The sequence below is a fragment of the Schistocerca gregaria genome, chromosome 5 (assembly GCF_023897955.1).
Source record: "Schistocerca gregaria isolate iqSchGreg1 chromosome 5, iqSchGreg1.2, whole genome shotgun sequence".
Taxonomy (NCBI): domain Eukaryota; kingdom Metazoa; phylum Arthropoda; class Insecta; order Orthoptera; family Acrididae; genus Schistocerca; species Schistocerca gregaria.
The window spans coordinates 278,938,196-278,963,687 of NC_064924.1; the positions used below are offsets into that span (position 1 = coordinate 278,938,196).

General features: G+C 40.2%; 1 protein-coding gene across 7 annotated transcripts in view; it reads right to left on the reverse strand.

Moving 5' to 3' along the window:
• Window positions 1-24,504, reverse strand: part of LOC126272103 (cellular tumor antigen p53-like) — an 86,857-nt gene extending 62,353 nt beyond the window's left edge. The window contains exons 1-3 of one of the 7 annotated variants that reach the window (XM_049974689.1): window positions 3,895-4,008; window positions 2,985-3,043; window positions 201-234 (exon numbers count right to left, since the gene is read on the reverse strand). In XM_049974689.1, coding sequence (XP_049830646.1) covers window positions 201-234; window positions 2,985-3,034 — 84 coding nt within the window. In that variant the 5' untranslated portion in view covers window positions 3,035-3,043; window positions 3,895-4,008. Of the gene's footprint in view, window positions 1-200; window positions 235-2,984; window positions 3,044-3,127; window positions 3,548-3,734; window positions 3,783-3,894; window positions 4,009-11,654; window positions 11,693-24,175 lie in introns of those variants that run through there. The other 6 variants (XM_049974687.1, XM_049974692.1, XM_049974690.1 and 3 more) reach the window with 6 other exon arrangements.
• Between the last annotated feature and the right edge of the window lie 988 nt (window positions 24,505-25,492).

Sequence of the window (25,492 nt, forward strand, 5' to 3'; positions counted from 1 at the left end):
GTGTCATCACTGACAGCTTGTTTGAGGAGTTCTCTGCAGGCATTCATTAGATTCCTTGTGTTATTTGATCATCAAATGAGGTACACACAGTCATTGTATCTCTATGCACGTTCAGTTTTTAGACTTGAAGATTCTGATTGTTTCTTTTCATGGATTAAATAAAATAACACAAAATACGAGAAAGTTTAGTGTAAACTTACCGACAATGACTGACTGCTGCTCACTTCTTGCTCTCTGAAAGAATTACAATAATGATTTAAAAGCGAATCATTTTGAATATAAATGACATTTGCAATAAAATAATAACTGATGTTCATAATATTCCATACTGTAACTTCAAACCTTTAGCCACACAAAACAAGAATACAACCATGATACTTAAGGGCAGAGCGTGGTAACGTTCAGATATATTTGTAAACTTTCCACATGTTAAATGAATGAAAATCTATTGATGCTCATCACCATTTGCACTACATACAAAACATGTATAACATTAAATAAATAGAGAAATTTAAGTTTTACATTCAAAGATTTCTTTAAAAGAACTTTTATCAGGATGGCAAGTTACAGGTTAGAAACAATGATTTACTAAATTCAAGATTTTTTTTTTTCCAGGGTCTTACAAACTGGTCCTTGGGCAAATTGGCTACAGTACGAACACCACATTACAAAACTTAAGTGCCCACATTTTCAAGGAAAACAGAGGAACAGGAACTGATGGTGAAACAGCAAAAGCAGTAGTACTGAACAGTCTTCAAATGTATGTTTATGTAGGAAGGTACAGATGTACTACCCCATTTTAATCCTTGCACCACTTCAAAATTGAATGATATAGATACTGATGTCAATAGTGACGTACAGAAATAGTGACGTACAGAAACAGCTAAAATTAAAAATGGCTCCTGTGCCCGATGGGAGGCCTGTCAGATTCTACACAGAATTTGCAGCTACGAAAGCTCCATTTTATTAATAATATACTGTAGGTCCCTTTAAAAAAACACAGTAACAAGCTACATATTGGTTCCTTTGCAATTTTCAATATGGTGCAGATGTAAACATTAGCCTTCACTCCTCGTCAATCTGTTACCATAACCACATTTTCTGCTCTCACTGCTTTGCTAACTCACAACCAGATTGTCACCTTCCAACCTAATCTACATCTTGGGCTGCCCTGTTGACTGTTTCCTATCCCCACAACCAAGATTGGGGGAGGTGTCCAGTACATAACTTTAGCCCAAAGAACTGCTGCCCACAGAATGGGAAAAGCACAGGTCACAAGATACAAGAAATGGTGACAGAAGTGGTCCCCAAATCACTGTCCAATCTCACTGATGTCTGTCTTGTAGTCCTAGAACATATACTCCGAGTGCAAACTGATGGATAAAGTTTATTATATACAAAATGCATTTGACTTTGTACCAAACAAATGTTTATTAACAGGAGTATGAATAAATGAGGCATTTAACCAAATTTGTGACTGGATTGAGAATTTCGGGGTAGGAAGGATACATCATGTTGTCTTGGGTAGTGAGTCATTGGTAGACGTAGAAGAACCTCTACTACATGCACAAACAAAGTTGACATTCTGCGTGGTGGCAGACAGGAGCGATAATAACGACATTTCCCATATACAGTCACTCCCATCAGCCACCGAGTTGTGTCAACTTTGTTTGCATGAATATTAGGTGTGACGGGGGGAAGTAGGCTGAGGCCATTGCTGTATATTAATGGCCTTGCAAACAACACTGATAGTAATTGCAGACTTTTCACAGATAGCACAAATTTCTATAATGAAGTACCGCATGATAAAAGCTGCCCAAATATTCAGTCAGATCTTGATAAGATTTCAAAAAGATGCAGAGGTTAGCAACTTGCTTTAGTTGTTCAGAAATGTAAAATTATGAACTTCACTAAACAAAGAAGACATAGTATCCTAAGATAGTTATTCAAATACTTAAGTTTAACAATTTGTATTGATATGGAATTGAATGATCAGTTGGGTTCAGCTGTAGGTAAAGCACATGGCAGACTTAAGTTCATTACCAAAACACTGGGAAAATGCTGTCAGTTTACAAAGGAGACTGTTTACAAATAAACAGTGGGTTTCATCTCAGATGAATGTTCATGTGGATGGGACTAAAATGGAATGGATGCATACAAAGGAGGAAGGCACAAGTGGCCCCAGATTAGTCTGACACATGGGAGAGTGTCACAGAAATGCTGAAAATCCTGAATTAACACTCTTGAACAGAGGTGCAAATTATTCTGTGAAAGCATGCTTACAAAATTTCAAGAAGCAATACTCAATGAAAATCTAGAGATATTCTTCAGCCGCCTATGTATCACTCCCATACTAATTGCAGCACGCGTTCTTCCCGCACTCCGTACAGGATTAGAATGGGATTAACAGTATATGGTATACTGCTAAGCACCTTGTGCAAAGCACTTCTCGGTGGTTTGCACAGTATGCATGTAGACGTAAAACTTAGCTTCAATTCACTCAGGTCCCTTAGGTACTTAGTGGAAAAATTTTGTTAAAACGGAAAATAGTTGAGTTGTAAACAACTTCTTTCTGAAGAAAATACAGTAATTCAAGTGAAATGAACATCAGTGTTTGTGAGGAAACATTTTCTATTTTAAACTATTAACTAGAAGGATAGATAACAGCTCTTTTACGAATTCTACAATTTTTCCCAAGCTAACTGATGTACTGTGCTGTGGTAGTTACAGTCAAATTGCATAAATACCACAGAACTTTTCCACTCCTAAATTTCATCCAGGTTTCAGTGCACATGACATAATCATCCAATGAAAAAGTTTCTACACATCACCATTAAAAGAATTACTTAATTTCAATGATACACAACGGAGACAGAAAACAGTGTGTTTTTTTTATAAAGGGCAATGAATGAGTGATGTCCAGTTGGCAAATGGATAATAATGCCAGACAAGATTTATTGAAGCTTGATTGTATTTGTACTTACGAAACACTCAGCTGATCACAACCTTCATAAAGGTTTTCACCGAGCTCCATTACTGGCGCCTGGAAAGAAGGAAACACACTTGATATCTATATTTACAAAACACTACTACTACATAAACGAACACTCGTCCACACATTGCTAACCAACAGTAAATAGCAACGAAGCCATTGCTATGACACCATAAGTATATCCATCCACCAGTGTGCTGTCTCTTGGTCTCTGAATAGCACAAGAAAACTACGATAAACCAGTGAGAGTTTTCCTTCGGCTTAATGAGAACTACTTTTGCCCATACATATCGAAATGTCACGTCTGTAAATAACCTGTTACTCCTCACATATAATTCGGTTTTAACTTCTCTCGAATGGGCCGAGAATGAACAAGTTGACAGCCTTTCATACTAATGAATCTGCCACCAGAAACATTCGTTTTTGCGGGAAGTCACTCGAGCGGATTCATAACACCGCGAATTCAATTTCGCTTAGCGTCGGTATGGTTCACAGTAACCCCTCAAAAATGCTTGGGTACGCGACTATGCAACTGCAAACAAATACCACAGGGTCCTTAAAATTTCGCCACTTCACCAGCTCCATCTCACTTTACAAGCACACATCACAAAAACAACACGATTTGTGTTTACTTTGAAAGTAGAAGGTTGACACACAACTCATAAATATCACGTAGCCACAAAATATATTTTAAATTGCACTATTACAACAAATTTCCATGAACATTACGAACTGTACGTACTTCTAACATTTCTTCACTATAAATGATTTCACTTACGAAATCAACAAGTTGTCGCTCATTTACCGCCGAAATTTAAACTGTCATTAGCCACTATACAAATAATACCGTAAACATTACTCCTTCAAAATTTTAGTATCATAATAGGCTATCAGTTTCTTACCAGTCTAGCAAGAATATTTCCTCCTTCGGCGACGCACCTCTAAGCCGGCTACACGCAAAAAAACTAACAAAGAAATTTTACCACCAAACACCAACCAAAGCAATTCAGCGGAGTAACAGCAGTGATCACACTTCGCCCGTAAACGCCAGTCACGACGCAACCCTCTATACGTGCGAGGTCACATCTCCGCGTTTCGCAGGCTTATCGTAGCTGTGAAACAGACATTTATACAGATCAAGACGTGCGCTAACTTGGGAGTTTGATTTGAAAATTTGGGCAAAATTGTTCACATCTGTGAGTGCAAATCACACGCCCACTGACAAATCGCAGCGGATGGAAAGGAGGGCCGCCACAAAAATGGCACACGAAATTTGTTCCGGTCATGTGTCTACAGATCCCTATATTTGCATGCAAACTGAATTATGAAATGTTTGATATGCGTCGAAGCTCCAGACAATTCATTGCCGCGTTTATCAAAATATATATGAGTCCCAAATGCTCGTGGAAAGCAAGCGATTGTGATAAGAAGACAGCTAATTTTAATTGTAATTCTGAAGCTTGGTGGTAGACTTCGGGCAGGGAATTATAAACAATCTCTGTATACTCGATAGCAAAGTAAAACATACCTCATCGACCACTCCTACCATTTCTAACGCTATATGGAATTCCAAACATGTCTAAAAATGGAAAAAAATGTTATCTGTAGCCTGTCACAATAATTCCGTAATTGAAATATCGGTACTTTACTTGTCGCCAGAACTGTGTATATAGCTTTGTGTTTGTTAGATGTTATTTCGCTCAGTATCTTCTTAGAAACTGCAGTCGAAAATTTTAAATCCTTAGTACTTTACGGTCAGGAATTAAGATGTCACTGTCAAGCGACCATGCGATTAATTTTTTTCCTCATGTGCATATTTTGTCTTATTACGTTTCCGGGACACAGGCTCGTATCACGAGCAACCTGACGCTATTTGGGAAGCAATTTCGCCAAGATGCAAAATTGATTCTGGAAAGAGTCGGGCAGTATATTCCAGTCTAATGTTGACTGTGATACACTTCTTCCTCCCACATATGTCTCGCAAAATGGCCACAATGAGAAAATCCGATAAATTAGACCTAATGCGCATGTTTACCTACGGTCATTCTTCCCATGCGCCATTCGCAATATTTGTGAATAGGGTGCCCGCTAGACTGCCAACCATAGTTTAAAGACTGCACTGACAACCCTGTCAAGTGCGTCGGAAATGCTGAACAGAATCTCTCTCGGCTGACTTCGGCGTCCTTCTCTAAGTTCTTTGAACTTGGCTGCGCTCGAGAGGAGGAGTGTTCGTATACGTTCGTCGTGCGTCGGCTGTTTTCGTAATGTGAGGGAGGCCTTGCATTGCGCTCAGCGCTGCGTAAATGAGAAGTGCACTTTGCCAGGGGTTGCACACGCTTAAACGACACTAACTTTTCCATCGGTGAACACTTCGTTAAAATTAACCAACTGCACAGTCAGAGCTTGGCAAAATAGAAAATAAAAAGGGGCTTGCATGATTATTATTAAATTGACAAAGAATGTACCGCGCAATTAGTCCCTATCCTAGTTCAGATTCATAGATGAACCGTCGTGAAGGGCACAATCACGCTTTAATTACGACCTTGTGAAGTTCAGGGTATCAAGCACTCCCCGTCGAGGCGTATTTAAAAAATAACGAGTCTCCCATCACAGTTCAGCGACTCTTTTTCTCTTCGAGTCGAAACGACATGATAAAATCCCAGATCATCGGACGATTGTACGGCGGTGCAAGAATTCTGGGCTTCTGCACCCTGTGCAAGTAAGAGAAGTCCAGTATGACGAAGGACACAGCGGGACGAGTGGAGGAGGCACGTCGAACTGTCATCCGAAGTCACCATTCTGTAGGCAGACAGGCATTGGCGCTGAATAACAATGTCACAGCGTTACTCGCAGCACAATACCCTTGATAAGCTGCACTTTCACCAATACAAATTGCAGGTCGTACAGAAACTAAGCGAATAAATAATGTTGACTGATGAACATTCGCTTTGCACTTCCTGGAACTTTTAGCAGCTGACCCGCAGATGCCAAACAACTTGCTGGTGTCGGAATGAGACCAATTTTCAACTAGACAGGGGTGTAAATAAACAGAATTACTGAACGCTGTCTAACCAAGGGAATCCCTCCTCGGTTGCATGTCAAACCCACGCACTGTGAACGTGTGACTGTGGGGAGCAGTGTGGCTTAGTTTGGCATCATCTGTTTACTCTTATATTTAAAACCAAGTAGAGGGCGTACATTATATGTAATAGCACATAATTTTCTTTGTTTTCAATGTGCGTTTCAATAAATATGTTTCGAAGTTCTGTCTTTTTTATACCCCACTGTTCACTCTGCCAGACTCTGTACATATAAACGATTTATCATATGGTGCATGCAGCACACAGATTGTTCGCTGACAATGCGCGTATCTGCAGGAAAGTACTATCTCTGAATGACTGTAAGGAAATACAGAACGATTTCGTATTTCCACAAACATATTTAACGTTAGCTTTCCTTAGATATACCGAAATATAAAATAGTGATATAAACAAGAGAAATGTTAGTAACACGGATGAAAAACCTAAAGGCAGTACTACAAAGCGATATAAAATGGAAAGAACAAACGAAATCTTTAGTAAGGAAGGCGAAAGAAGATTTATATTTGTTCACACGATTCTCGGACATTCCAGTAGATTTGTTAACAAAAAAAATCTACGTGACGCAAATGAAACATTTTTGAGCACTCCTCAAACGTCTGAAGCTGTTATCAAGTCGACCTGACATAAGGCATCCAAGAATTTCGGAAACATCAAGCCAGGATCGTCACAGGTGTGTATATCCCGCACGTACCTGTAACCATTATGCTCAGGGAATTAAATGCTATTCTCTGTAAAAAAAAGTATTGACTTGAATTCAAAATAACGATGTTCACCCAAAGGAAGTCACATCTTCAAAAAACTAAAAATGGAGGCACTATCGTCTTGCTACTGGATACTTTCTTACCTAGACAGAACACTTGCATCTAGGGAAGTAACAATTTCGTCTTGTCACAACCATAAAAGACAGTGGAATGAGAATCCTCTGCTAATGAAGTCAGACGGAGGGAGAGGGGGTGGGGGAGAGGGAGGGGGGGGGGGGGGAAGAGAGAGAGAGAGAGAGAGAGAGAGAGAGAGAGAGAGAGAGAGAGAGAGAGAGAGTTGGCCCAATGGTTAAGTCACCCTCGGGAGGCCGACATTTCATATTTCCTCCAGGCCATTTTTCGTGGTTTCCATATTTTATGTCGTTCGTGCTGGTTTTCACTCGGAAGACGAGTTTGATGCAGCTCTCCATGCTAGTCTACCCTGAGCAAGCCTCTTCATCTCGGCATACCTACCGCACGTGACTTCGCAGCTACACACCTCATCCCATTACCAAAACTGAATGTGCCTTGATGCCTCAGAACGTGTCCTGTCAACCGATCTCTTCATTTCGTCAAATTGTGCTATACGTTTCTTTTTCCGCAGTTTGTTTAAATACCACCTCATGTGTTATTCGATCTGTCCGTCTAATATTCAGCTATCTCCTGTTGAACTACATTTCAAAAGCTTCTGTCCTCGTTTCACTTCCATACAATGCCTACATATGATAGACACACACACCTTCAGGAACATTTCCATCACTTCAAATTTATATTAGGTGTTAGCAAAATACTCTTTTTCAGAAACACTTTTCTTGCTATTGCTAGCCTGCATTTTATATCTTCTCTGCTTTGGCCATGATCAGTTATTTTTCTGCACAAATAGCAAAAGTCATCTACTACTTCTAGTGTCTCATTTCCTAATCTATTTTCTCAGCACTGCCTGATTTATTTCAACTACATCCCATTAGAATAACACTGGGGATAGGCTACAATCGTGTATCACTTCCTTCTCAACGTCTGTTTCTCTTTTTTGCCTTTCGGCTCTCATAACTGCCATCTGGTTTTTGTACACACTGTATATCGTCTTTTGCTCCTTGTATTTTATCCCAGCTACCTTCAGAACTTTTAATATTGTATTGCAGTCGACACTGTCAAAAGCTTTCTCTAAGTCTGCAAATGCTATGAAAGTCGGTTTGCCTTTCCTCAATCCATATGCTAATTCGTAGGTTCAGTATTCCCTCTCGTGTACCTTTATTCCTCCGGAACCCAAACTGATCTTCCTGAATATTGTCCTCTTCGAGCTTCTCCAGTCTTTTGTGAATAATTCTCGTCAATATATTGCAACCGTGACGTATTAAACTGACGGTTGGGCAGTATTCCATAAATATCTTTAGTCAATCCCAGGTATGGTTCCTTTGTAATAGACATAGCCGATTTCCTTCCTCATCCTTCCCCAATCTAAGTTGCGTTCAGCTGCTAGCTGGACGATCAACTTTAATATACCATACACCTCCCAAACACGGTGTTCAGACACATCCAGTGGGGCGTGTTACTAGTGAGAAGAGGTATGGGAAGCTAGGCAAACGTCGACTATATCCGAGTCTACTAACTCGTTTTACTATAATACTCGGCTAAAAAATGTCCTAACACGTTGGTTACTAATAACTCGCCCACTGGACTAAGTTACTGGCTCCGTGTGGCTTTGCTGCAGACATGTGCCTTTCTGAGTGAGGCATTTACTTGGTGTTAGCCAACGCGATTCCTCCATGTTCTCTAGATATTCGACTATTCGAATATCTAATCCGAGAACTATACTCCTCTTTTCACGTTGCGAAACAGAGATCGAGAGCTGTTGGTTGTACTTAGGGGTGCTCTCAGATGTTGTTTCCAGTTCATCTTACAACGGGAATTTGGGTAACAGTTTTCATTTGTTGTATAAAAACGGGACGTTGCACTGAAAGACGCACTTAAAAAAATCTTTACTATACCGCGCATACAGTGTTCCAGACATCGACGTTCAAGTCCATGCAGTGTTCCTTGACATGCGGAACTCTTTTGATACAGTCCTGCTAAATGAAAAAAATAAGAACTTACCGCGTATAGCACCACATTTGTGACTGGATTCAAGACTTAATTTCAGATAGAACTCAATACGTCGCTCTTAACGGTACAAAATCGGCAGATGTAAGGGTAGTTTCTGGATTACCCCAAGGAAGTGTAATAGGACCGTTGCTGTTTACAATATATATACAGGGTGATACACGAAGGTATGCAAATATTTTAATATATTATTTTACTAGGAAAGGTAAAGAAAAAAATTCTTATGAACATAGGCCCGAAAATGTTTTGTTACAGAGTTATGGCTAATAAAAGGGTTTGCCTGAAACTTAGCGACTTCGATAATATGAAGTCATCGCAAAACTTCAAGGTTAAGGTAATACACGATTTCCATGTATTTTGTTGTTATTGGTCTGGTGAATGTAATAAAACGTGTCCCAGACGTGTATTAGCAGCAGTTTTCCGGAACATCCAGAGAAGCAAAGATTATTATACAAGTTAATTTGTTTACTTCCCATTAAGGATGTTGAAACATTTATGTCACTGTTGGCAACCGTTAGTGAGTTGTTTCAGTCGTTTCCTAAAATGCATCGAACTCGGTGGAGACATTTTTGAACATTTATTGTGAATGTATTGTGAAATTGTGTGTACACTATACAACTTTCTTAAAACTGAGCTTTGTTCTTTCTTTAAACGAATTCACGTGTGCTATTTTATTAATAAAAGCGGATTATCTGACACATTCATACAGTTTCAGTTAGGCCTAACGTTATTACCATCATTTTTCCAAAACGAAATTCTCTACAACTTCTGTTGAAAACTTTGTGCAATTGTCTGGAATTAAAAATAAAAATGCGCCAAGTAGTCGCTAAATTAAAAATTTTACGAAATTGCGTCTTCGCTTCTCTGGTTGTTCTGAAAAACTACTGCAGATACAAGTCTGGGACATGTTTTATTAGACTCACCGATCAATAACAACAAAATAAATGGAAATCGTGCTTTACTTTAACCTGGTACAGTCTTGCGATGGTCTCATATTATAAATAAATATATAAATGGAAATCGTGCTTTACTTTAACCTGGTACAGTTTTGCGATGGCCTCATATTAGCGAAGTTACTAAATTTAATGCAAAATCTTTTATTACCGTAACTCCGTAACCAAACATGTTTATATGAACTTTTTTCTTTAGCTTTACTTGTAGAATAACATATTAAAATATTTGCATATCTTCGTGAATTACCCTGTGTAATTGATCTAGTGGATAACGTTCAAAGTTTCATGAGGCTATCTGCACATGATGCGGCTTCTACAAGGAGATAGCAACGTCAGAATCCTGCAGAGTATTGATGAACCGCACTAGGAGTGAAAATTGATGTCATAAAAATAAAAGCGATTACTAATGAGAAGCCGGCCGTGGTGACCGAGCGGTTCTAGGCGTTACAGTCTGGAACCGCGCGACCGCTACGGCGGCAGGTTCGAATTCTGCCTCGGGCATGGATGTGTGTGATGTCCTTGGGTTAGTTAGGTTTAAGTAGTTCCAAATTCTAGGGGACTGGTGACCTCCAGTTAAGTCCCATAGTGCTCAGAGGTATTTCAACCATTTGAACTTATGAGAAGAAAGCTTCTAGTGTAAAGCTGCGGTATTGGTGACAAACTGCGGTCAACATTATGTACCGTAAAAAATGTCTGGGAGTAACGATCAGGGGCGGTCTGATGTAGAATGACCACATGAAACAAACACTAGGAAAAGCAGATGCCAATCATATTTATAGCGAAAATAAAAAAAACGATATGTAATTCATCCACGAAGGAAGTGGCTTGCAAAATTATCGTTCGGCCGACATCTGAGTATTGCTCATCAGTCTGGGATCCTTACCAGCTTGGATTGATAAGAGGGAGACAAGATACCACAGCGAACAGTGGCGCGTTTTTGCGAAGGGATCGTTTAGTCGGCGGAAAAAGAGTTACGGATATGCCCTACGAAGTCCAGTGGCAGACGAAACAAGAGAGGCGTTACGGATCACGGAGAAGTTTACTACTGAAATACCGAGAAAGTACTTTCTGGGAAGAGTTGGACAAGGTATCACTTTTTTCTATGTACGTCTCGCAAAACGACCAAAACTAGAAAATTCTAGAAATTTGAACTAATACGGAGGCTTACCGAAATCATTCTTTCCATGCGCCATTTGCAAACGAAACAGGGAAAGGGGGAGGACCAGGCAGTGGTACCAGAAGTACCCTCCGCTACACACCGCCAGGTGCCTTGCGGAGTGTAGTTGCAAATGTAATTTATATTTGATCAACATAAGGTCATATGATTTATCCAAGAACTGCTTCATTAATTCCATCATAAAAACTATGTCGAGTAAAGAACAGATATCCAGTTCATAATAAAGCGGCGATACGAAACTAATAAGTGCAAGAATCAATTTCTTTTGCGAATAGTTTTCCTAAAATCGCGCAAGAAACATTGCATAGCAAAGAAAACACGTTTATGCGAAATAGATTTTTTTAAAATTATTTCACACAAAATTAAAATGTTACTAGAAAACTAAGTACAGACACGGATGTAGCTTTGCTTCATTTACATAAAACTGTTTTCTTTAGACGCAGCAGATATCCCACATTCCAGACAGTACACGAGCACAGCCGGGTGCTTGGCCGAAGCATAGGACGTCCCTAGCAGCTAGGGTCCGTTACGTCAAGTTCTCAGATGAATATTTGGTGAGTGACCGCCTGAAGCTCTCCAAGACGTACTTACCCTTACGCCACCGCTTGTCTACAGTCGAGCGCCGACTGAATCACTCTGCGTGCGCTCTATCTGGCAACAGCTTGGCCAGGTGGTGGGGGAAGGAGGGGGTGCCGCGGGTCCACGCCTCCCCTCCTCGCCTGCTCCTTGCAGTTTCTCCCGCTGCTGTTCATATGTACGATTCATTCCCTGTCCTGTTTGGCAGGGCGGACTGTTTGAGGTACTACCTGTTACAGATAGTTCGGTTCTTCCAAGTCGAATGTGAACCAAGTACGACAGTGACGAATGGGATTCCCAACTGAGGCGGAAGGGGACTTTTCAGTTACCGCATTTGCATTGCGAACTAGACAACACTCCCGAGAACTTTGGCTGCAACAATTTTCTTTTGTTACCGGAGAACCATCATCGATGCAGTTCCTTAACAGCTCACCAGATCGCGTCCGTACTACAAAAGATTTTCTTGTCCAGGAGTTACGTAACCATCTACTATCGATTTTACTGCATTAAGTCTTATCATATCGTTCTACTGAACCACTCCCCACAACAATTTTGCCTTAACACCAGTATTTACAAAATCACAACCCACAGGATTCAAATTATTGGTCTGACGTGACCACCCTTTAATAACTGTTTGCATCTGTAGCGTTACTCTAGTATCGGTGGATAACTTGAGAACGTCGTGTAGAACGTGATATCTGTGATATATTACACTTTTGTTGTAAGTTACATATTATGTGCAGCAATGAGTAGCTTGAACAAGGGCCAACTCTGTCTCGTATTAGTGTTAGAAAATATAAAATGGTTTACAGTCAATGTTAACAAAATTCTAAAGAAACAGAGACTACTTCATAAGAGGTATAACAATGCGTAGAGCTATAGGTAGAGAGATGTTGAATACAACGCGTGTGGCATCAAGACAACTATGCGTGAAGCTTCAGCGACTGCGGTAGTAGAACACCGTCGAAAAAATTTCACCAAACCGAAAAAAAATTCTGGTCGTATTTAAAGGCAGTAGTGGCACCAAAGTTAAAATACCGTCACTCACGGACAAAGCAGGAACTGCAATTGAGAGTAGCAACGCTAAAGCAGAAATACTTAACTCTGTTTACAAATGTCCCTTTACAAACGAAAACCCAGGAGTATTGCCCCAGTTTAATCCTCGTGCCACTGAAAATATGAATGAAATAGATTAGTGTCAGCACGGATAGCGAAAACTTATATCACACAAACCTAACTAGCACTTTTCTCACATGACATCTTGAAACCCATAGATCAAGACAGTCATATAGATGTAGTATTTCTCCATTTCCGAAATGTATTTGACCCAGTATTTTGAATAGATGAGTCACTGACTGATGTATAAGTGGCTTAAGTGTACTGCAGGAAAATGTACTGGGTATCTAGCTGTTCACGTTGTACTGGGTGATCAAAAAGTCAGTACACATTTGAAAACTTAATAAAACCAATGAATAATGTAGATAGAGAGGTAAAAATTGACACACATACTTGGAATGACATAGGGTTTTATTATAACAAAAAAAAGTTCACAAAATGTTCGACAGATGGCGCTGGACAGCAAAACGTAAGTGACTGCTACCGTGACGGGTGGGAGGTACGCCGATATGTTACAGAATCGCATCATCCCCAGCCTGGCGGATAAACATCTGCTGAAACGTATGATGTTTATGCAGGATGGCGCTCCACCCCATATTGCTAGACGAGTGTAAGATCTCTTGCGCGGGTCGTTCGGTGATGATCGTGTGCTCAGCCGCCACTTTCGGCGTGCTTGGCCTCCCAGGTCCCAAGACCTCAGTCTGTTCGATTATTGGCTTTGGGGTTAACTGAAGTAGCAAGTGTATCGTGATCGACCGACATCTTTAGGGATGCTGAAAGACCACATCCGACGCCAATGCCCACCATAACTCCGGACGTGCTTTACAGTGCTGTTCACAACATTATTCCTCGACTACAGCTATTGTTGAGGAATGATGGAGGACATATTGAGCATTTCCTGTAAAGAACATCATCTTTGCTTTGTCTTACTTTGTTATGCTAATTATTGCTATTCTGATCAGATGAAGCGCCATCTGTCGGACATTTTTTGAACTTTTGTATTTTTTTGGTTCTATTAAAACCCCATGTCATTCCAAGCACGTGTGTCAATTTGTACCTCTCTATCTACATTACTCCGTGATTTATTCAGTTTTCAAATTTATACTGACTTTTTGATCACCTGGTATATTAATGACCTTGCGCACAATACTAACACTAACCTCAAATTCTTCGAACATGATGAATTTATCTAAAGCAAGCACATCTGAACCAAGCTGCACATACTGGCGACTTGCTTTAAATGATCAGAAATGTAAAACTTCTTCAAACCACCAGTAAATCCTCGATTCTTTAAAGAATCGAACTTTTACGTATACAACAGCTTCAAACGTCTGATTACTTAACAAATGGATTAATGTGTTAAATATTTGACGTTAAGCATGTAAGCGGGAAAAGCTTTGAAATTATGCTTAAAGTTTGTTCGAAGTCTCTAAGTGTTCTCATTACGAAACACTGGATGGATGCAGTCTGAGTAATTTGCGCGCTCCATTTTGAACAAAAACTAATTTTTAACGCGTGTCAATGATTATGATGTCATATCTCCTGATGGTTCAAATGGCTCTGAGCACTATGGGACTGAACATCTGTAGTCATCAGTCCCCTAGAACATAAGAACTACTTAAACCTAACTAACCTAAGGACATCACACACATCCATGCCCGACGCAGGATTCGAACCTGCTACCGTAGCGGTCACGCGGTTCCAGACTGAAGCGCCTAGAACCGCACGGCCACAAGGCCTGCTATATCTCCTGAACAATGATAATTTTGCAGGTACATTCATTGATATATGTGGATACTGTGAGTAAACGGCGTTGTGAATAGATTCAGTAGTAAAGGAGTAACAGATTAAAAAGTCATGTCTGATGTTAAGGTTTTACTGCATGAACGTAGAAAATGTAGTAAACGGACAACTTTTTTTTCTTTTCGTCATTTTGTGATTATTATGGGTGGGGTGGGGTGGGGTGAGTCAGAGAGGAATAGTTTCATAAATGCTTGAAATTACGTGTAAAGTTCGTTGGAAGCCGCTAAGTGGTAAAGACGCGCTATTGGTCATGAGGTAGTCGCTACTCGTGTAATAATAGTTTTGTGTTGTCGTCGAAGTGCATTGCTGTATTTGACCGAAAATAAGGATGAAGACCGTTGAATTTTAGCTACACTTGTCTTCCTGTGTTAAACTTTGCATATAAGATTGTACTTTTTAATGAGTAGCCTACGGCAGCATTCAAATTTTTTTTTTTTTAATTCGAACAATGATTACGCAAAATATTGAAAATCAAATTTTTGTTGCTCCTGCAAGCTGTGCAATAAGTACCAGGTTACGGGATCGTCGCTTAATAATATGCCGCCTCTCGTTCGTACAAGAAACTCGTTTATTGAGATACAGTTTAAAAACAAATTTAAAACAGAGAACGATCTTTCTCGCAAGTGGAGGATGCGGATCAGGATGGGGGTCGGAGAACGGATTAAATGGAGTATAACTCACAATACTCGTAACAGACCGTCGTGCAAGAGCTCCATCCTCGATAACCGCCCGAGGTCAGTTTACCTAGCGTCCATCACAACAGTAGCCGCATTGAAAAAAGTCAGATAGTGGCGTATAGCGTCGTATTCCCGCGCTGTTGGTCGTGTAAAAATTTTGTGTTGTCGTCGAAGTGCATTGCTGTATTTAACCAAAAATAAGGATGAAGACCGTCGAATTTTAGCTATTGCCCTCTTTAACGGTATTCGACAACTCTTAAAAGGGGAAGTACGGAACTAAAGTACATGTCATTGATTAATTTCAACCTTTCTGCAAAAAAAAAAAAAAAAAAAAAAAAAAAAAAAAATACACTATCGGGTCTTGCAAGAAACCTTTAACATCACACCATTCTTGCTTCATTATAGCCGATTATGCATCGCATTTGCTCTACACATGTACAATTCTATAAATGAAGAAAACTGAGAGTGTGTTTTTGTAACAGCAATAAGATTTTTTATTCGTTTTTCGCAACTGTGTCGTTATTTGTTTGTTTGATAATAATGAAATGGGTTGCTGGATTTTGTCGGGATCGCAAGAGAAGTAGATTGCTTGTTAGGTGGTGAAGTGTTAAATGAGCCGTATTATGATAATAGAAACAGAATATAACATGAGAACAAAATGGATCAAATGACTCTGAGCACTATGGGACTTAACATCTGAGGTCATCAGTCCCCTAGAACTTAGAACTACTTAAACCTACTAACCTAAGGACATCACACACAGCCATGCCCGAGGCAGGATTCGAACCTGCGGCCGTGGTGGTCCCGCGTTTCCAGACCGAAGCGCCTAGAACCGCTCGACCACTCCGACCGGCTAACACGAGAACAGTAAAAAGTAAGTGTACCATACTGCATCACCTCAATGGTGAGTGCTCACGATTTTAAACAGTGGGAATTATGACGCTGTATGAGATATAAATTTCTCAGATTTTCTAGTGATGTATTCTCCCGACTTGCAATCTTCTTGAAGTTATGTCATAGTGATTTAATAAACGCTGATTTAAACACATTATATTATTATTATATTATTAATATATTAAAATATTTATATATTTATTATTTTTTATATTAAAGCCCAGGTATATGTCGTTCTAAAATTTTCTGGGGGGTAGGGGGGAGGAGGGGCGAGAGGGAGACAGAATTAGTATCGACGTTAATAACTCACAGTGAAAGTAGCCTAGATACCGAGCAACAGCAAAAACACTCTCATTCCTCCTCCACACCAAACAAACGTCGAAGGTCAACCATATTTATAAAATCATCCTAAATCGGGAACACGCTAAAATATCGTTCTGGATCCGCGTGTGGTTCACGGGATGTTACACCGCTAGCAAATGGTTCAAATGGCTCTGAGCAATATGGGACTTAACATCTGAGGTCATCAGTACCCTACACTTAGAACTACTTAAACCTAACTAACCTAAGGACATCACACACATCCATGCCCGAGGCAGGATTCGAACCTGCGACCGTATCAACAGCGCGGTTCCAGACTGAAGTGCCTAGAACCTCTCGACCACTTCTTCCGGCTTACACCGCTATCGCTGCAGCACATTTTCCCGACACCCGTCCAGAATTTCCACATGGACGCCCACTCCCCTAGCAGTACAACGTAATCACAACAGCAGTTCACCATTTCCTTGTAGGAGAAGATCCACTTGCTGAATTTACATTCAGTTATGCACCGCAGAGCTCTTGTAGACTGCAGAGCATGGCTGGGCTGTACTGGAAATATGTTTGTCTATGGATCTAAATGCATCACTAGAGAAGAGAAGAAAAAAAAGTGACATTTTGAGATCGAAAATATGTCCTTTCCAGAAACTGGGGCCTTCTTAAACACTACGAGGTTGACAGCTGCAGATCTAGGGTTCGGTTGTGGGGAGGCCACGCGTACATTTAACGTGCTACAATAAAATAACGAAAAAATAATTTTATATTTGAATGTAATCTTAATAATATATCTACGTCAGTGGTTAGGTCTCTACTTTTTATTCGACTTCCCCTTGAATCCGAATCTGTGGGATGCACGCAACCCAACATTCCATCTTACAGAACTTAACAAATCCTGCGCTCCTGCTCCATATTGCCAAATGCGTAGCAACAGTCCCGCTAAAAGGCGTTCAGATATAAACTGGACTGTGCGAATGTTGTATTATGTTTCTAAGCGTTAAAAAGTATGCAATACAACGCTATTTGGCCGGCCGCGGTGTTTGAGCGGTTCAAGACACTTCAGTCCGGAATCGCGCGACTGTTACTGTCGCAGGTTCGAATGCTGCCTCGGGCATGGATGTGTGTGATAGGTTAGTTAGGTTTAAGTAGTTCTAAGTTCTAGGGGGCTGATGACCTCAGCTTTTAAGTCCCATAGTGCTCAGAGCCATTTCAGCGAAAATGCTATTTGTAATGACATTTATCTACCATACATTTTTTATTACGTACAAGATAACAAAATAGTTAACTACCTCTGTAAATAACGATTTCAGTTCGATCACCAGCTTCAAATTACAGTTCGGTAATTGACAGAAATTAAGGTGTGCAGTCCTACTCGAAATGTCTGTAACTCTCGAAGGTTCAGTTCAGATCGTCAGATTATCAGCTGTGTCACTCTTATATCTAGCCATCGTTCCACTTAAAGTGTGGTATTGGATCTCCCCCTGAAATCTCGGCTGTGGCGTCAGGCTGATCACTAGCGCAGGCTGAAATGGTTCAAATGGCTCTAAGCACTATGGGACTTAAACATCCGAGGTCATCAGTCACCTAGAACTTAGAACTACTTAAACCTAACTAACCTAAGGACATCACATACATCCACGCTCGAGGCATTATTCGAACCTGCGACCGTAGCAGCAGCGCGGTTCCGGACTGAAGCGCCTAGAACCACTCGGTCACAACGGCCGGCTTAGCGCAGGCTGAGGTGTACGTAACGCTGGAGGGTGACAGTTTTGAGTTGGCGAAACGAGCGAATGTAAAAGCAGAAAATCTGGTTGCGGTAATAAATTGACCAACAGCGAAGGCTGATGTTTACGTCCGCGCCATATTGAAACGTGAGATGGGAGTTCAAAATATAAACTGATTTGCTAAATATTTCCGATGGAACTTTTTACAACACTTTCCCTTCCGACTAAGCTCTTGTTTTACTGTAGGGTAATTATTACGTTTAACGCTTCTGACGAAATTATACTGTGTAATTTCTTTGTCACAATGCTCACGATACCGAAAAGTCTCTCTGCCTCTGTATATGAGCACGGCAAAATTAGTAAAGAATGTGCTACCCGCTAAACATTCAAACGGATTAACGCCTGAAGCATAGTTCGCCACTCAGAAACACAGACGCTCAGAAATTTCTTTCCGTTTAATAAATCTACGTTAATTTTACCACTAATCGTTTCGCTATGGCCTTCCTGATTTTTTATTATCGGTGTAAGTAATTCCTTGACTATTCACACAGAATTTGAAATTTACTGTACCTGACATATTTCTCAAAAATTTATCAGAGTGTTGCTTGAAATTCACTACGTAACTTAAAAAGCAGAGTAACGTACATTTTACGAAATGCCATTTCTTCTCCAATAGACAGGACACACTGCCAAGAAATTCTTCCTGCGTCTTGGGAAGACTAATGTCTCTGCATTGCCCGCCACTAAAACTCTTTAGAAGGATCTGCAGCCTGGGTTTCAAATGACCTATCTCCCCTTTGCCCTTCAGCCAACAGACGACGAAAAAAAAATGAGAGTGCAACATTTTTTTTTTCAGCTAGATACATGGAATGTAGGCTGTGTAATTCCTTTCCTGTGACATCGGGATTCCAAACACAGAAGAGAGTTCCAGCCATTGTTCTACAATCCGAGCATCCACTCTTTCACCTGTGACAGCTTACTTTTCATTGCGGCAAACACAGCTTTGTACAAGCACTGTCGTTCAGAAAAAGCAAACCGGTTGCTAGTTTCTCGTGAGATAAATTCTACGAAATTCTAACTGTAATGAATGACATGCACATCGAATAATGATGAGATTGGGACATTTATTTCGGGACCTTACACGAACTCCTGTGTTAATACCTACCGTTATTCCGGAATTATCAATACAAAGTCATTTCACGTTATTTATTTTCACTCTCTTTTCACGTAACATTTTCGGCACATATGCAGTGATATTTTAGGTGTCTCAGTTTCATAACTAGGGAAGTGACAGAAAAGTGTAAGTCAAATCTTTTTATTACGACTAAAATAGACAAATGCAATTCTCAACGTTTTGTTAACAATGGTGATTAGACTCGTCAACAAGAATACTAAAAGGTCCCTATATCGTGCAACGGAAGTTTCTCAAAATGAGGTAAAAAAAAAAGGTCACCACTGCACTGTGCTTTGTTCTGTTGTTGTTAAGTCCTACTGCAGCTGGACTATCATTAAATAAAATATACTTCCGTTATATTATGTTTTGATGAATGGCATGTTACAAAAAGGACCAGGGAAGCTTCAGATAGACTGCTTCGGTTTTCTTAGTTGGTGTAACAAATTCGTCCAACCAGCTCCATGAGGAATTATGTTGGATGAGGTTTTGGTGTAATGCACAAGGTCGCTGCGTTTAGCGTGAATATAGCATTTGCAAAATTTACACTTTCCCTTACTACTCTCTTTGGGAACCTTAGTTAACTAGTATTTAAAAAAATCATCATTTAACCACACTTCGCAAAATCTGTACTGGAGTTGTGGAGGCATCTTAAATTAACAAACAGATATTTTCTGCTTGTTTATAAATACTGCGAAGAGAACTAAATAAATTCGGAGGGATTGTGATATGTGGATCGATACGGCTACCGAGTAGGAAACTCGTTGCTGGGGACATAATACTACGAGACCTTCAGCGAGGCACGGTAGGGAATACCCTGTTCAGGCAGTACTATCTGGTTGCATCATTTCTTGGATTGGGGAAGTTCGCTGTAATGCCTGTACTAATGCGTTTTGAAGCTACAAAGGCAGATGACAATGAACGCATTGTGATCATTTTCGCTTAGTAGTATGTTTAATTTTTCCAGAGTGAATTTTCACTCTAAAACAGAGTGTGCACTGGTTTTAAATTCCTGGCAGATTAAAACTGTGTACCAGAACGGTATTGGAGTCTCGGTCTGGCACACAGTTTTAATCTGCCAGGTAGTTTCAAGTTTTATTCTTCTGTTTATTGATTACGCACACGTCCGATGCTGCCAGAAATTTGTGACGCACTTCATTTATGATAATTTGCCCGTCATGAGAAACTAATAAACTAGAAATCCCACTAGGCGGGACTAAATTTTTTTCCTCTCAAATACGCCAGTGATCTGATCTAGCAGGAAAAAAGCTAAACTGGCAACACTGTACAGCTGACATGGCTGCACGATAATGTATTAAACTGGCAAGACGTGGTCTGCCTTGGTTCGATCCTACACTATAGTCTACTCTACGGTCTGATTTTAGGGTGGTTTTCGGAGTTTCCCCACATTGATCTTGTCGGATTCTGGCCCTGGCTTACACTTTACTCAAAGAACCTATAAAATCAGCTATACATTTTGTTCAACTTTAATGATGCAAGTTAACATTAAATAACAGAAGGCACGGAATTAATGCAATTAGCCGATTAACATGGTCAAATGTGACCTTTATAAGCAAAGAAAATTACATAGTTCGTATCTTCGACGAATACGTATTTTTCTAAACTTTGTTTCCTGTTACTCCAGTTTGGCATTGGTTACTGGTGATTTTGTTACTCTCTATCACCATTTTCTCCATCATATGATGTTTTTCTGTTTCGAATTTTTAATTTACAATGCCGACCTAATGTAGTTGGTATGCGATAGGCTGGATTTAAGGATGTAGTCGTTGGATCAAAGAGATGACATTCACATTACAAAAAGATGAACATAGTATAACGTATACTGAACAAATATGGTTACCATTTAGGTGTCAAAAGTAATTTACCTTAAAAACATGGAATGGATACGTATCTGTCGTCTGAGACACAATAAGTTTGGTGGAATTCCAGTCAATTTTATTGCTTGGGACACGATACAGCATCAGACCTACCAAATCAGTTATATCAAAAATGGAAATTTCAGAGCCTTGACCCCTCTTCCATAGCTTTTCGCAGAAGTACACAGAAGAGAGAGAGAAAGGTTAAAACATTCGAATAATTACCGACATTGCATATGCAGTAACGCATGAGCTAAAGTGTGCTCGACGCAAAGAAGACAGTGACAGCAAAATTCACTGTAATTTTTTTTTTTTTTGGAATACGTGCAAACAGTAATTTGATTTTGAAGCATCATATAACTACAGTGAATAACGAAGGTTATAATCAAGCCATAATATAAGATTAAACATAAGGCTGTCATCAGCCCGAAGGTTGCTTCGGCCATCACTGCTTTACTAAAAGCCATCCTATGGCATTGGTATGCCATTGTTGTCCTTCGACCTTTGAATTACTTTACCGAGCCAGTTACAAAGGGGCCTACAGTTTAACGTGCAGTGCGAACCATCGTGCAGTTAGACATTTTTGACATTAGAAAACAATGGATGAGGTGAAAGGAGGAAACGTAACAAATATTAATCTTAAGATTGACCGGGAATCGAACGCGAGGCCTTTGGCTCCGTATGTCACTTCACTGAGCCACCGAAACACAGTATAATATGAGGTCATAATATTCAAAAGCATCACTTTTTAATCGAATAGTTTCCCTAAAATCGAGTGAGGAAAATTGAATAGCGGATCACTTTGAAGTGCACCAGCAGTCGCCGGCGCGGCGGTGAATCTGTTTGTGACAATTTGCCACTCGCCACGTCAAACGCTCCTGCGTGTAGCCGACATGATGCAATAATTTGAGAGGCTGCGTTCGCAGCAAATTCCACTTAATAACCAGCTTTTTGATTATCCATGTGAGTACTATTCGGACTGATGATTATCTATGCACATTTTGACGATTTTTGAAAAAGCAAAAATTGAAGCCTGAAGTATTCTGCTGTAATTAGAACGAATAGTTTCGTTCTGACCCGTGTTTTCCTGCCATAAAACAATACAGATCAACATCCCACCGTCGGACATTCCTGAAATAGGTTTCTGTTTCCTGTTTCATATTAAAACAAATGATGGGATACTGCTCTCGAAATGCATCTGCGGCTGATGTTTGCCAAGTCCTTTTCTTATGAGCTAAAAGTAGATAATTACCTCCTCACATCCAATGGTAAAAGACAATGATTCAGGTTTCCTTCTGGGGCGATTCAGTCAGGATTTTTACTCACAATCAGTGTTGATACGAAATGAAAGCATACTGTTGAACATCGTCAGGAGGATTGCTTATATCAGAAGATGACAAGTAAACGCAATTTTGTAATAACGGCAAATTAGAAGCATTGCTAAGTTAGAAAAGCGAGAATCTGCACCAAAACGTTCTCATATATATTATATACGAACAGTGAATGACCCAAAGAAAAATTTAGAAAAGCTGGGAAGTTTTGCAGCCAAAGCTAACAGCTAAGCCGAACTGTCCGAAACTAGATGTAGAACTGTAACCTGTGGTTCCAGCGGAAGAGAGCACGAGGAGGATGTTAACATAGAAAGCACCAGAGTTCCATGAAAACTGGAAGAATATTTAACGCTTCATCAGAATGGCTGGCTGAATTTAAACATCGCTACGGGATTAGAGAAATTGCATTTCAGGGAGAGAAACTTGGTGCTAACACAGACCACAGATGATGCTTTTTGCTTCGTATTCTTCATTTACAATGAACAGGATAATTTCCTCCCGTAATGGATTTACAACGCCGATGAAACTGGTTTGGAGTATGTCATACCTGCATGAACTTGCATCTCGGATAGAAGAGCGTGCTACTAGTAAAGAAAGACTTAATTGTTCTTTTCTGCGAAAAGTTAGCGACAAATCGAAAAAAACCGCGCTTGTTCAGATGGGTAGCGAACTAGCCAGTGTACTACTTGCATCAGGAAGGAGCTGGGATCGGCGTTGCTATCTTCAAAGACGAGTTTATCTGTCGTTGGAGTATGCAGGACAAAATTCGTTTTACTACCTATCCAAAAAAAGAGGGACTTTGTCAGAAAAAAAATATGAATTGAAAACACAATATTATTAATATAATTTCCGAAAGTGAGCTGAAAGCAGGTGATGCGAGAAAACTTCAAGTTCCAAAGGAAGGGGAGGGTGCCCCACTCTTCCCTCTTCCCCCTCCCATCCTCCTCCTTGCAAACACCTGTGGGCCCGGATAATGGAGAGCTTGCTGTACTTGCGTTACCCTGGCGCTAATCTGCCGACGACTGTATCTCTCAGCGAATGCGCAACTTGGAGCAGGTGGGGGGACGGGAGGGGTACCCTGCACCTGCAGACCACATGTGATCGCGACAGCGCGCTGTCTGACTTACTACTGCTCAGACCTGACACAAGTTTGAAGAACAACTTCCACACGCCTTTCGATTTCCCTCTCGAAATGATTCTGTATTTTGTGGGTAGGTACAATGAAACTTGCGCGTAGGTTCTTTTGATCCAAAAGCGGCTTCAGGCCTACAAAGAGGACCGAGCTATGGCGGGGCGTAAGAATTTTTCAGCCGAATCGTCGCGTTTTCATACCAGACGCAATGTCAAAACATCGCTTCGTTTAGCCATGTACCGAACAGTGATGCTAACCACAACACAAAACAGTCGAAACTTAGAATTAATGGACTAGCAATGTGAAAGATTATTAAAGGCCAGAGCAAAATTAACAATGGATTTTGTTTACTGAGCTTGTACGCTTAACTGATGAGAAGTGAAATATAGGAATAGTGCCGCCCAAACAGTTCAGAACATCGAGATTGACTTGCTAGAGAATATACATACGAACGCAGCTAAGAACATTTTTAATGTGGCACATAGAGTTATCTTACCTCACTCATTGCTTTTTACCTTTCTAAGCACCCAATAACGTCAAAAAAAGTAATTTTCTCCTTCGATTGAGCTGACTTCACTGAATATAGGTTATCTTTGAAAATCGTTTTATCAAACTATGTTCTTATTTGGGCAAAGGATCGGTTTTTCCTTTGCCCAGGTACTGCAAAACCGGAATTGCTTTTCGTTTACAGTTATCTGGCCTCTATTGTAGAAGAAAATACACAAGAAAAATATCCAAGTCCTCATGGAGCCTTCAAAATGCAACACACAAACAAAGAAAGCAATATAATACAGTCAAATCAACACGGAATCCACTGCAACAACATGAGTGAGCGCGGCGGGAACGTGTGTTTACTTTCTAATGTTACAGCAGACGACGCCAGCGCCAACGTTTCCTCCCGCGGCTCGACCCTGAGCTTCCTGAGGTCACGGCTCATGACGTCACGCCACGGCTACCTCATGCTGCCACTAGATGTCACACTCAGTGAGTGGCCAACGCCAAGGCAGCCACGTTTCGGCGGCGGCACGTACGAGCGGACGTTAGCTGAGTGCAAACTCCGCTGTCATACATTTGGCACTGGGCAAAAACATCAGATGAAATTGCAGAAAATACGCTACTTAACGTGTTTTGAACTATAGTATGCTCATTCGACCAGTAACACATCTCCTTAGCGCTATTTACGCTAACATTATGTGCAATTCAAAATAGTGAATGATAAAAATATTAATGCAGCTACATATCTATGCTCTGAAAGTTCTTCAGGAGACAAATCACTGAATTAACAAGAACGTAGACTATTATGTTGGATGTTTTAAGATTTGTTTTTCATGTCAAGTAAAAGAAGTTAATCATAAAATCTATAACTTAAATAATAAAGTAAATAGTGATGCAATTAAAGAAGTAAGCAACGCAAGATTCTTAGGAACTATTATAGCATTAGAAACGGGGTAAGCACAAAGATGTTCTGTCTAAAAAGCTAAACACTCAGATCTTTTTCATGCTGAAAACGGCAGAAGTTGTGGATGATGTACTCAGGACAAATACTATTGTCTTGGGTGCTCACATCTGTCCTGCTCAATTCGTATATGGGGAAGTGTACAAGACAGCAGCTTAAAAAGAATATTTAAAATTCAAAAGAGAGCAGTGAGACGCATAGTCAAAATACCACCCTTGTAAACTTGTTGACAAGCTTTTCTTCACTATAATATTAAAGCAGTCTACTCATTGTGCATATATAGTCAGAATATTATAGCCGTCGTAGGTTGTTTGCAGATGACGCTGTCGTTTATTGACTAGTGACGTCATCAGAAGA